Source organism: Peromyscus californicus, unplaced genomic scaffold (genome assembly GCF_007827085.1).
Source record: "Peromyscus californicus insignis strain IS unplaced genomic scaffold, ASM782708v3 Scaffold_10__1_contigs__length_136768540, whole genome shotgun sequence".
Lineage (NCBI taxonomy): Eukaryota > Metazoa > Chordata > Mammalia > Rodentia > Cricetidae > Peromyscus > Peromyscus californicus.
The window spans coordinates 29742833-29755094 of NW_026294391.1; the positions used below are offsets into that span (position 1 = coordinate 29742833).

The 12262-nt window shown below is 42.4% G+C and overlaps 1 protein-coding gene across 1 annotated transcript in view; it reads right to left on the reverse strand.

Moving 5' to 3' along the window:
- Window positions 1-357: 357 nt before the first annotated feature.
- The window catches only part of LOC128100934 (retinoschisin), a 33298-nt gene continuing 21393 nt past the window's right edge, over window positions 358-12262 (reverse strand). The window contains exons 4-6 of the mRNA XM_052723698.1: window positions 11932-12073; window positions 11293-11488; window positions 358-8932 (exon numbers count right to left, since the gene is read on the reverse strand). Of these exons, the coding sequence (XP_052579658.1) occupies window positions 8780-8932; window positions 11293-11488; window positions 11932-12073 (491 nt within the window). The 3' untranslated portion in view covers window positions 358-8779. The remainder of the gene's footprint in view (window positions 8933-11292; window positions 11489-11931; window positions 12074-12262) is intronic.

Here is a 12262-nt window from a genome sequence, read left to right on the forward strand (position 1 = left end):
CTAATCAAAGTTCATTGAAGCTCATTTATTAAGAAATAACAGTTCTGGTTTCTTGAAAAGCGACTGCAGAAAAGACAGTACAGATGTCACTATTCCCCGGGACCAGACTCTTAGGAGAAGGTCCCTACCAAATTATAAAAGGACAGATTACCAGAAAATAAAAAGCAAGTGAACAAAAAAATCCAAACTTGTAAGTGGTTGTGGTTTCCTCTTTTGCTTCTTGACCAGCTGAAATCTAGACTATCTTGAGGTCTGGTTCAACTGATTAAAAAATTCAATCTTGGAAACAATGAATGAGGAGACATGCAAGAAAATCAAGCCCCTTATCTGTTTGTATACACCCGAAGGGAAAAGCCAGGTGACTAGGAAACTCTGGGCCTATTGCCCATGCGATTCTTTTTTTTTTTTTAACTGAATGTAGCTATACAAGATGGTAGACTTTGTGCAAACCAGTTACTTACATAAATCATCGTTGCCCACAGTGCTTTGTTAATTCATCAGCATTTGGCCTGGTCCCTACTCCATCGTTCTCCTCTCTGGGCATGACCCATCTTTCTTTCTATTTGCTGTAGGCTGTTAAATATGATCTTGACCTGCCTTGTATTTTCATTCAATTGTTTACTCCCACATTTAAGGGAGGGTTGTCTCTTGTTTTGCCAGAAAAAAATAAAATTGTCATAGTCTGTACGCTGGATTTATAGGGCCAGCAGAACTGCCAGGAGTGGAACTGGTTTCACTTCTAAGGCCCTTCATTTCTCACAAGGGTAAGCTCTCTCCACCCCCTTTGATCCTCGGTCCAATTGGTCCTCCTTGGGAATCTGAAATCAGTCTCCGTGTTGTATGCAGATTAGAAGTTGCCTTGTTTGCTGCTCTTCCCAGGCAGAGTATCAGGGAGAAAGAGGCCTTATCTGTCCCTCCGTGTCCCCTCCTGTTTGGCAGAGCTGCTGAGAATCCCTCAGGACTTCCTTTGGTTGGGGATTTCCCTTCCCGGAAGGCTGCTGTGAGTCATTTCAGGCATAGACAAGCTTGTCCTAGTGCTGTGCTTCAGGTCTAATCCGAAGAAACCCAGGAATCGAAAAGGTAGATGCCTTGACTTTTGTCCCTGTTCGGGGATTAAAGTGTTTCTTGCCAGAATCATCAAAAGCTCTGGTTAAACTCAGTAGAGTTTCGTGAGAAAGACGATGCTTTTCCTTCTGGAGAATGTATATTCTCCACACTGGCTACGATTTTCCAAAAGTGGAAAGTAAAGCTCGCAGAAAATCCATTTTCCCTAGGGATGACCAGTGGGTTCTAGTCACCAGTCTCTCCCTCTCCTTGTTTACTCTCTTGTCAGTGATGGAGTTGGGTTGGGGGAGGAGTGGCGATGTGGTGGTAGAAAGAAGTAAATTCTTACTGTAAACTTGCATTGATGAACAGAGACAATTAAGCCAAACAAAATAGTTACCCCAGAGTTCAAGCTCCAAGAATTGCTTTGTGCCATTCTGAATTCAGGTAGTTATTCTGTATATACTTAGACAATTATCAGAAACTTCTTCAATCTTTACTAAGTTTGAAGGGGGTAATCTGGGAAGGCACAGGACAGGGTAACATTGAGAGCCCTGTTCATTCTTAAATACAAAAATAGGGATAAGCCAGAGGGATATGCCATCTGATGTGTGGTAGATAAAGAATCAGTGGACATTCTTAATTGCACAGACTTTATAATTCATTATATAAAATGTATTCCATACTTTTTACTGTGGCAAGGGTGTGATGTGGTTGTTAATCTTTTTAATTTTTGAATCCAAACTGAATTTAAAGTGTTGAATACTTAAAATTCCTCACAAGCTAATTATGAACCATTTGTAAAGTGTTTCTATAACTCTTTGTATCATGTGTTGGTACATCTTATCAAGTTTTTTCTGGCATGTATTCCATTCTAAACTTCTGTAAAATTTCTATTGTTGCTGTACATATTCTACAAATATCTACTCCGTGGTAACCTTCATTAACAGCATGAAACAGTTAATTTTTACTGAGCACAATGTATTTTTGAATGGATCTTCCCACATGTCTTTAATAAAATGCAGATTTTGCACTGACTGATGTGACTGCCAGGCTTTCCCAATCTTGAACACTGTGGTCCTTCTTGCCTTTGAATACGAAAGCAGCTCCATTTTAATTCTTTCTTTGTAAACATGAATGTGTTTGAATTCAAATGAGGGGCAATGGGCCTTTGAAGTTGTAATCAGTTTCAAGGAGAGAAATTAATGTAAAGCAAAGCAAATCCTGTTACTTAAATGTTTTTTTTTTCCTATTTATAAAGTTCTTTTCCCCTTATGGCATTGTGAAAACCTTGGTTTCTTTCACACTTGAGTGTTGTCATCTGTATTGTTTGGTGCTTACTTGGTAATTTGAAGATGAAGAGAGATGCTAACCTGGTGTGCTTAGAGCTATGAAGAAAAGATGGTCAGCTCTGAAAGATTGCTTCTTGTTCTAGAGCAAGGGTTGGCACTCTTTCAGAAAGGTCAAATAGTAAATGGGCTCTGTGGGCCGTAAGAACTTGGTTGACTCCACAGAACTCTGTGCATACAGCACAGAGACAGCTAGATAATATGCACGAGCAGAGTTGACTGATGCCAGGTTTAGGCCAACCGTGCATACTATCCTGAGCCAAAGGGGATGCTACTGGACTACTCTGAGCCAAAGGGATGCTACTGGAGACAGGATAAATACAGTCACAGTGGCTGCACCTCTTCAGTTTATAACTGTGTACTTCTCAGTAGGGAGACAGAAACTTCAAATCCATGGTACTTTATATGTCAGTTATTCTCCAGTTTTAAATATCATTCTTTAAAAGGGGTTACGAGCTGAAACTCAGAACTCATCTTCTATGTGTCTGTCTGTCACTGACTGTAGACATGTATGTGCCACAGCAAGTGTGTGGAAGTCAGAGGGCCCTGTTTCATAAGAAATGGAAGACTAAAACAAGTGTATGGGGCTCTTTGTTTGTTTTGTTTCATCTTGGAAAGATCTTGTGTAGCTCAGGCTAGCTTTCAATTCACAATTATCTGAGAATACTCTTGAACTCCTGATCATCCTGCCTCCACTTCCCATGTTTATAGGCATGAGCTATCATGCCCAGCATAACAATTTTTTTCTAAAAGCTCACACCAATTCATGTGCCATCTTCCACTCTATCTCCCAGCTGGTAGTGACTTATTTGATTTAAGAATGAAACAGTGCCGGGCGGTGGTGGCGCACGCCTTTAATCCCAGCACTCGGGAGGCAGAGCCAGGCGGATCTCTGTGAGTTCGAGGCCAGCCAGGTCTACAAAGCGAGTTCCAGGAAAGGCGCAAAGCTACACAGAGAAACCCTGTCTCGAAAAACCAAAAAAAAAAAAAAAAAAAAAAAAAAAAAAAAAAAAAAAGAATGAAACAGTTCTTCAATGAAACAACTTATTGGACATCTAGGGATGCTAATGAAGTGGTTAAATAGACAGATGGCCTTAGTGGATTTATCACTTAATTCTGACATGACCTGAGGTAACATACTTACTTAGCTTCTCTGTGCCTCAGTTTCTTTGCCTTTAAATGGAAACACTGCTGGTATCTATAACATAGGGCTGTTGTGAGCATTTAATGAGATGCTGCCAAACATTTAGCAGAATTTTTGGTAAATGTTGGCTAGTATAACATCATGCTTTGTATTTGTGCCTCAGTTGCTAGTTCCCAAGTTGGGAAGGGAGGCTGGAGAGATGGTTACTAATTAAGAGCACTTGCTGCTGCTCCTCCAGAAGGCCTGAGTTCAGTTCCTAGTACCCACATTGTGTGGCTCACAACTACCTATAACTCCAGATCCAGATCTGGATATCCTCTTCTGGCTTCCATGGATGCATACATGCACACACATGCACACATTCGCTTTCTCTCTCTCTCTCTCTCTCTCTCTCTCTCTCTCTCTCTCTCTCTCTCTCTCTCTCTCTCAATCAATCGTCAATCTTAAAGAAACTGGGAAGAAATTTCACTGACTATGGAAAGCTGGCTATAGACATCTCTGTGGTTAGTATATTAGGTACATGTATTCTATTTGCTCTTCATATAAAAAAAACAGATCCAACTTAGGGCTGGTCTTGGACTTGCAGGGGAAGCAGAAGCCCTTATAAGGTGTTCTTCAGCTGTCCTCTCCCGCTGCACTTCATGTGGTCAGAGAGGTGGACGCTGTCAGCAGTCATTCAAAAGCTTCCTTATGGGATGTAGTCTTCTTGGCTCTGAAACCGGATTCATAGCAGCTCCTCTACTTTGAAATACCTTTGCTTTGTCCATATAACCTCCCACGTCAAGTACGAGGATCACTTCCAATTGTTTTTCTTAATAGAATTATTTAATGCTTCATAATTAATTAAAAGTATGCAAAATGTTGGGTGGTTTACTCTTTTGTTTTAATCCGCAGGCTGCTGGTGGAACTTAGTGGTAAGGCATTTGCCTAGCATGTATGAAGACCCTGGGTTAGGTCCTCAAAATCATAAAAAAAAACAATCCCCCACATATAGCCCAAAGTCAGGTATTAAAAATAAACAATATATGCTAAGATGGGAATGATTTTGCTCCATTATATAATTTTATTGAATTATACCCTAAAAGAAACGCTACTGCAAGCATATTTTTTGTCTAATAGCAAGATTGTTCGGCTTCAGGTTTCCTTCAATAATAGTTTAGTTTTTAATATATCCTGTCACAAATTTAAGGAAGTAAATAATCTGTGTGCTGTTGAAAGTAAATTAACTACAGGTACATGTTTTGCGGATCGTAGTGTCTCACTCTCTATTAAATTCTATAATTGTAAGCATTTTCCATTGTGAAACCCCTGGCTGGCCTCAGATATATTTATTTAGAAATTTAAGGAACTCAGAATAGCCAGGACAATCTTGAAAAAGACCAGAATAACTTCCTACAGTGCTATACAGTAATGGAGACTATAAAGTAATAAAATTAGGAGGCCTGAAGAAAACCCTCATATTCTGGGCCAGTTGGTTTTGGCAAGGGTACAAAGACTATTCATTAGGGGAAGGATTGCCACAGAAGGTACCAGGACAAATGCATATTAACATGCAAAGAATGGAATTCAGCTCATGCTTTAAAGCTGTCTCTTTTTTTTAAAGAATTCAAAACTTTTTGAAGAAAACACAGGAGTAAACCTTCTTGACTCTAGACTTGGCAGCAGATAATACACCAAAAGAAGTAACAGGGAAGTTGGACTTCGTTAAACTTTGGAATGTGTTGTGCTTCAAAGGACTTCACCAAGAGAGTTTTAAAAAAGAAAGGCCAGATGTGGTGACCCATAATCCCAGAACCTGGGAGGCAGAGGCAAAAGGATCTCGGCGAGTTCCGGGTCAGCCTGGTCTACATAGTGAGTTCCAGGCTAGCCAGGGCTACATAGTAAGATCCTGTCTCAAAATAACAACAAAAACAGGATGGAAGAGGTGTATTCATAAGAGAATTGTATGTAGATTATACAAAGAACTCTTAATGGATCAATGAATTGAAATTTTAAAATGGGCAAAGGGTCTGAATAAATGTGTCTCCAAAGGTATGCAAATGGTTACTTGAAAAGATACTCAACACCATTGGTTATTATGGAAATGCAAATCAAAATCAACATGGAATGCCACTTCATACATGCTAGGATGGATCTAATGGAAGACAAGAAGCATTGCTGAAGATGTGGAGAGATTGGAACCTTCATACATTGTTAGTGAGAACAGAAAATGGTGTGTGCAGCCACCTGGTAAAGTAGTTCTTCATAAGGATAAGCATGGAGTCACCAAGTGACCCAATAATTCTGTGTGTATGCTCAAGATAAAACATGTCCACGAAAAATTTACACACAAATATTCATATAGCAGCATTATTTTTTTTAACAGCCCCCAAAGTGGAAACCACCCAGATGAATGGCTAGATAATAATTGAATATCCCTACATGGAATGATATTTACAAAAAGGGAAGAAGTACTTCTCCAACACATGGACTTTAAAAACACGATAAGTGCCAGGCAGTAGTGGTGCACACCTTTAATCCCAGCACTCAGGAGGCAGAGCCAGGCAGATCTCTGTGAGTTCGAGGCCAGCCTGGTCTACAGAGTGGCATCCAGGTCCAGGACAGGCACCAAAACTACACAGAAAAAACAAAACAAAAAAAAAACACAAGAAAAAACATGATAAGTACAAGAAACCACAAACTACTGTATATCATAGAATTCCATTTATGTGGGAAAATGCCCAGAACAGGAAAAATCTACATACAGACAGCAAATGGTTTACAAGTAACCTAGGGCTGGTGTGGCTGATGGCTCAGGGTTGAGGATTCTCTCTGGGGTGATAAGAATAGTCTAAAGTTACTTGTGGTAATGATTGCACAAGTCTGAACATACTGTCATTGAATTATACACCTCAAATGGATAAGGGCTGTTTATGTGAACTTAATAAAACTATTATTAAATTTATGATGTGAACTGTTATTTGACAAGTCTTTATCCATGCCTCACACCCTTTTGTTTAATTTTTTCCCTGATCAGTACTCTTAAGTTATTGCCATTTTCTCTGACAATTACTCAGTGTGGTGAACAAAGTAATTCAGTTTTCCAAATAAGAGTCTGCTTTCAGGAATTTCATCCAAAATGGATTTGTACAAATGTTGCAATACTAGGAATGCCATTGTGCAATGCCACCCCCCCCCCACACACACACACACCTGTGAAACTCCAAAACACTAGGTAGGAAATTGGAGGCTTTTGAGAAGTTGTTCCATTCACTGAGAAGAATGTGACATCCAAGGTCATTTTATTGATTGATTGATTTTTGAGAGGCAGTCTCACTGTGTAGCCTTGGCTGGCCTGGAGCTTGCTCTGTAGACCTGGCCTTGAACTCACAGAGATCCACCTGTCCATGTCTCCCAAGTGCTGGGATTAAAGATGTAAGCCACCAAGTCCAGCCATCCAAGGCCATTTTAGTGTGGGTCCATGCAATCCCTTTAATATCTGGAAATGGAAAGTTATCTCAGAGAAAAGAGCTGCTAGCCAAGGCTACACAGTGTGTGTGAGGCCAGGCCCTTGTCTCTGGAGGGTCCTCATCCTGTGGATTGTCAGTTTCTCCCTACGTGCCTCTCCCAGAGATGGGCCTCAAACACAGCATGAGCTGTGTGGCAAATGAGACCAAGACCAGTAGTCATTCCCTCAGGCTCCAAAGCTCTCCGCTAAATGAGCTACTCCAGCCAGAGAGTGATGAGCCAAGTCCATTTCTACCCAAAGAAGTTTCAAATGCCATGTCAGGCAAGCATGTTTGAGTGGGCAAGGCAGAGGTAGGAGGGGAGAAGCATCTCAGAGAGAAGCTATAGGCTCTTCTTTTCCTGTGTGTGTGTGTGTGTGTGTGTGTGTGTGTGTGTGTGTGTAGTCCACATCGGGTGTCTTCTTCAATTGCTCCTCACTTTATTTCTGAGATAGGGTCTGTCAGGGAACCTGGAGCTTACTGATTAAACTAGACTGATCAGCAAGCCCTAGGAATCCTCCCGTCTACCTGCCTCCTAGTCGTAGGATTTACAGGGATGGCCCTCCATGCCTGGCTTTTTTTCTTGAGACAGAGTCTCACTGTGTAACCTTGACTGGCTTGGAACTGCTATGTAGACCAGACTGGCCTCAAACTCAGAGATCCGCTTGCCTCTGCCTCCCAAATGCTGAGATTAAAGGCGTGCGCCACCATACCTGTCCATGCCTAGCTTTTTACATGGATTCTAGGAATATAAACTCACCTCCGTATGCTTGTACAGTCAGCACTTTACTGACAAGCCATCCCCACACAGCCCTCTATGACATGAGCTCTGACCCCTTCCCACAAAGCATGGTCTCCCAGTAGTCAGAGAGATGTCTTGCCTCAGCTGTTTTCAAAATGTGTTCAATTTCTGGAAAACTGTAGCCATCAATAAAGAAGGTGTGATATAGTCTAGTCATTTGGGCTTCCTCTATGTAAGGGAAGCCTCACTACCCACACACATGCAGCCTGCTACTTGCATTCATTTCCTGGTAAGCACAGATGGACAGCTTGCTGAATGGGGTCGTAGACTGGAACTATATGTAAAAGGGACTCCAGCCGGCCCTAATTCCCTCAGGTCTATGGCTAAAAGCCCAAACCCCTTCCAGGCAAAAACAAGAGGGGGAAGCCTTGACTGGTCGGTCGGTCGGTTGGTTGCTGTTGACGGACTCTTGGGCTTGCTACAGGCTCCCCTCGGCTTTATTCATGCCTGCCTGCTTGTCTCCAGTCCTCTCTAGTCGGGATTTAATGAAAGTTTTAAGGGCAAACCTTCAGCATTCATGTGAGGCTTTGCAAAATTGTATGCTCCTGTTCTGAATGTGGTAAGAGCCAAAAAGAATTTTCAAATTATCAGAGCTGCTTTGTGTTCCCCCGGGTCTGCACCTTTGACAGTGTCACTGAGACAAAAAGAAAAAGAGAGAGGGAGCGAGATCAGCAAATTACCCTTGCTATTTAGGTTTATGGAAGAAAATTGGTTTGAGGGATATTTTCTTTGTTCTTATTTTCTTTGGCTGAGTTGAGGAAATGCTCTTTTTTTTTTCTTTCTTCCACTGAAATTGGAAACTATATCTTTTGAAAAATGAAATATTCCCTACCCAGATCTGAATTTGGAAGTGCTTATAAGCTCCAGCCCTGTTCATCACAATGGCATGTCAGGGGCCCCCCACCCCCACCAAGCTCTCCCCATTGTGGCAGGACTGACTGAGCTGAAACAGACATCAGGCACACTTGCTGGTACACTCAAGCAGCTCCATCCGGATGGCGATTCGGACATGCCAGCCGAGAGGGATCAGTCGGATGAAGCGGGAAATGATGGGGGGCCGCAGTAAATTCTGGACTGTAGAACTCCGGTCTGAGTTTCCGTAGAAGACCTAGACAGAGGGAGGAAGTCTGGTCATATAATATCCACACGCAAATGTGTGTGTGTGTGTGTGTGTGTGTGTGTGTGTGTGTGTGTGTGCTGCCATAGCCTTGAATGTGCCAAGCAAGCACTCTACCACAGTACCACATGCCCAGCCCACATTAGCTACATTTAAAGTGGTCAGCAACTCCACATGACCAGTAGTCACCATGGTGGCCAGTTCAGATATGAATATTTCTGTCATCAAAGATAGTCCTATTGGATAGTTGCTAGAATATGCCTCTTGACTCTTCACCACTTTTCCATTTTAATCCTTTACACTTCAACAGAAAAGTTTGAAAGGGTCCATCCCACACAAGAGAGGTGTTCACATGTTCTGAAGATATCCAGGATGCACTCAAGTCAAACCTGTGCTCTGAAGTTGGAAGGCAAAGCTTAAATGTGTGTTTCTACTTTGTTCCAAGTGACAAGTGCCTTTTAGGCTTGGAAAAAATATTTTTTACAAACAGACAAAAACTAGAGGGGAAATTCTGGCATGGAGAAGATGGTATTGACAAAGAGATAAAAGGTTCACTTGATGTTTTTCAGGAAGCAACGTAAAATGTTGCAGGTACTTGACATTTTCTGAATTCTTCATACTCTTTCCAGGGTCGTGGTGTTCTGCTCCATGACATAAGAGCGTTTCATTTCCTCCTGTAACTTTGTCCTAAAAGTATTTAACTGCTGCACTTAGCTTTATCCAGCCACAAAATAGGAGGGCCTTGTCTGCAGTGATCTTGCCTTTCTTCCTAGCAACAAGGCCTGAGCTGCCTTCTCTTTAAGCTGTTTGTCCTTGAGCATATTCAAGTTAGAAGGAGGCGAAGAGGGAGTTGATGGAATACAACCTGAGACTTCATGAATGAAGTGGAGTGTCTCCTTCAGAGCACCATCGAGCTCTTCACAAGCACAAGGCTTAACAAAGAATTCTAATGTCTTTTGGAGAATGTAACTGACTGGGAAGACCAGAAACTGAAATTAGGAGGTGCTGGAGGTATGGCCCAATTGGTAGTATGCTTGACTAACAAACACAAAGTGCTGGGTTCTGCTCCCAGCACCACATAAACTGTCCATGGTACATAAACCTATAATCCCAGCACTCGGGAGATGGATGCAGGCACTAGGAGCGGAAGTTATCCTCGGCCACATAGCAAATTAGAGACCAGCGTGGATACATGAGAGCCTGTCTCAAAAAAATAAGCATCAAATGGTTTTTCCCATTGTGTCAAACTCCTCAAAATTCAACCTATGACTGTCTCACTGAGCAAATTGTTGGCCTTCTGATTATCAGTCATACATATCTACCTAATCTGATTAAATGTCCAAAATAGTCTGAGGAGAACTGGAAGTGGTGGCATGTGCCTGTAATCCCAGCATTCAGGAGAGTGAGGCAAGGGAATCAGGACCAGCCTGGACTGCACTTGAGAGGGAAGGAGAAAGATAAGGAAATAGCTTGAAGAATCCCTTGCGGTTGGGCAAAAAAAATGGGTTAGCATTTCCAAAGAGCTAGTGAGTTTTTGATTCAGTTTTATTGACTGCAAAGACAGCCAGGCACTTAATATGTTTAGTTCCTAGTGAAGATCTAGAACTCAGTCTGCAAGGATTAATAGATTGTGTCTGGACTGACACCATCTTTTAAATAGCCATTTAGGCTATTAATATTAGTTCATCTTAATATTAGCCATTACTAACATTTTCAAACTTGTTTTTAGTATTGCTTTTATTATTATGTGTATTTGTGTGTGTCTCTGTGTAGCTATGTGCAAGGGAGTACGGATGTCCTCGGAAGCCAGAAGCATCTGATCTTCTAGAACTAGGGTTACAGAATGTTATGATCTGGGTGCTGGGAACTGGACTCTCTCTCTGCAAGAGTAGCATGTGTTCTTAACCACTGAGCCATCTCTCTAGCATCAAAGTGGCTAACTTGCTGGGCTTCCCTTGCAGCTGTCAGTCTCAGTCAATAGTAAGAAGAGGCCATAACTATACAAATGAGTGATAACAGGTAAGTCAGGCCCATGAAGCCCCACAGTCAATGATCCAGTGAGTTTGGAACAGTCCAAATAGCCAGGGTAGTGTTTTCAAATGACTCTAGGCTAACACTGAGAACTAGAAAAATACCTCTTTTGCACAAAAGAGCAGCATTCATTTACAAACTACTAGTGGCCCAGGCTATATCTGGGAAAGAGAACAGATCATACAGTGGAGGTGGAACATGGATGACCCAACATGCAGAGAGATCAGTGCTCTGACACAAACATGGATAATAGGAGCCTAGGTCTGGGGCAAGTCTCAATGGATGTGAGCTGGAGAAGACTTGGAGTGAGTCCCACTTACCCGATTATTTCCAGTCTGATCCTTATAGTAAATCCAGTTCAGGCGTTCATCAGTCCTGTACTGCACGCTGTACTTGGTCATCCACTCATCTATGTCACAGCGTCCTTGGGTAAGGATCCCCGAAATCACCTTTATCTCCTTCAAGTCTATCTGTAGCCACTGGCTACTGTCCTGATACTTGGAAAGCCAAGCGCACCTGCCGGGAACACACCAAATTACCAGGAACCATCCTCTATAAATGTCTGCAAAAAAGCCCACAGGTGCCGGATTTTGAGGGGTTACTAGCACCAAGAGGTCATGCCAACTCTGGGAATCCTCAGATCTTATCCTTAGGAAAGACTTCCCTGGCATGTTTAATTGATGAGGTCTTTCCCAACAGTGGTCATCCCTTAAGCTCAGTGGGTGTGCAGAGATGGGCTTAGAGTTCTGTCTCCCCTCTTCACTGTGTGCCTCCAGTGTCAAGGAACTCACCCATCCTGCCACCACTGTGCTCACAGTCCTTGGCACAACAAGGCACTCAGTCAAGGTTTGTTGAATAAGTGCTTTCTCTGCCATCCGTTTATGAGACAGACCTAATTTCTCATCTTTAAGAAAAAAAAAGGAAAGAATGACTCCACCTGGGCTGCCTGCCCTACTTACCCGAAGCCTTGACTGTTGAGCCGGGCCTTGTTTGCTGTCCATGAGGAATACCAGCCCACGTACTGCTCTGGGTTGGAGCAGGTGATCTGATCTGGTGTGACCTCCCCTGACTCGAAACCCAGGGGCTTGTGATATGGGCATTCTGAGGAGGAAAGACAACACACACTCAAACACCCAAATAGTGGAGTGGCATGTGTATGTGTGGAGTCCCGGGTCCTCTGGTCTGCCCTGAGAAAGTATGGAGATCCCATCTCAAAATCCAAAAGAAGGTATGAACCCCTTATCCCAGAACTCCAACAGGAAATGGCTTAAAGAACAAAGCAGAAATGTT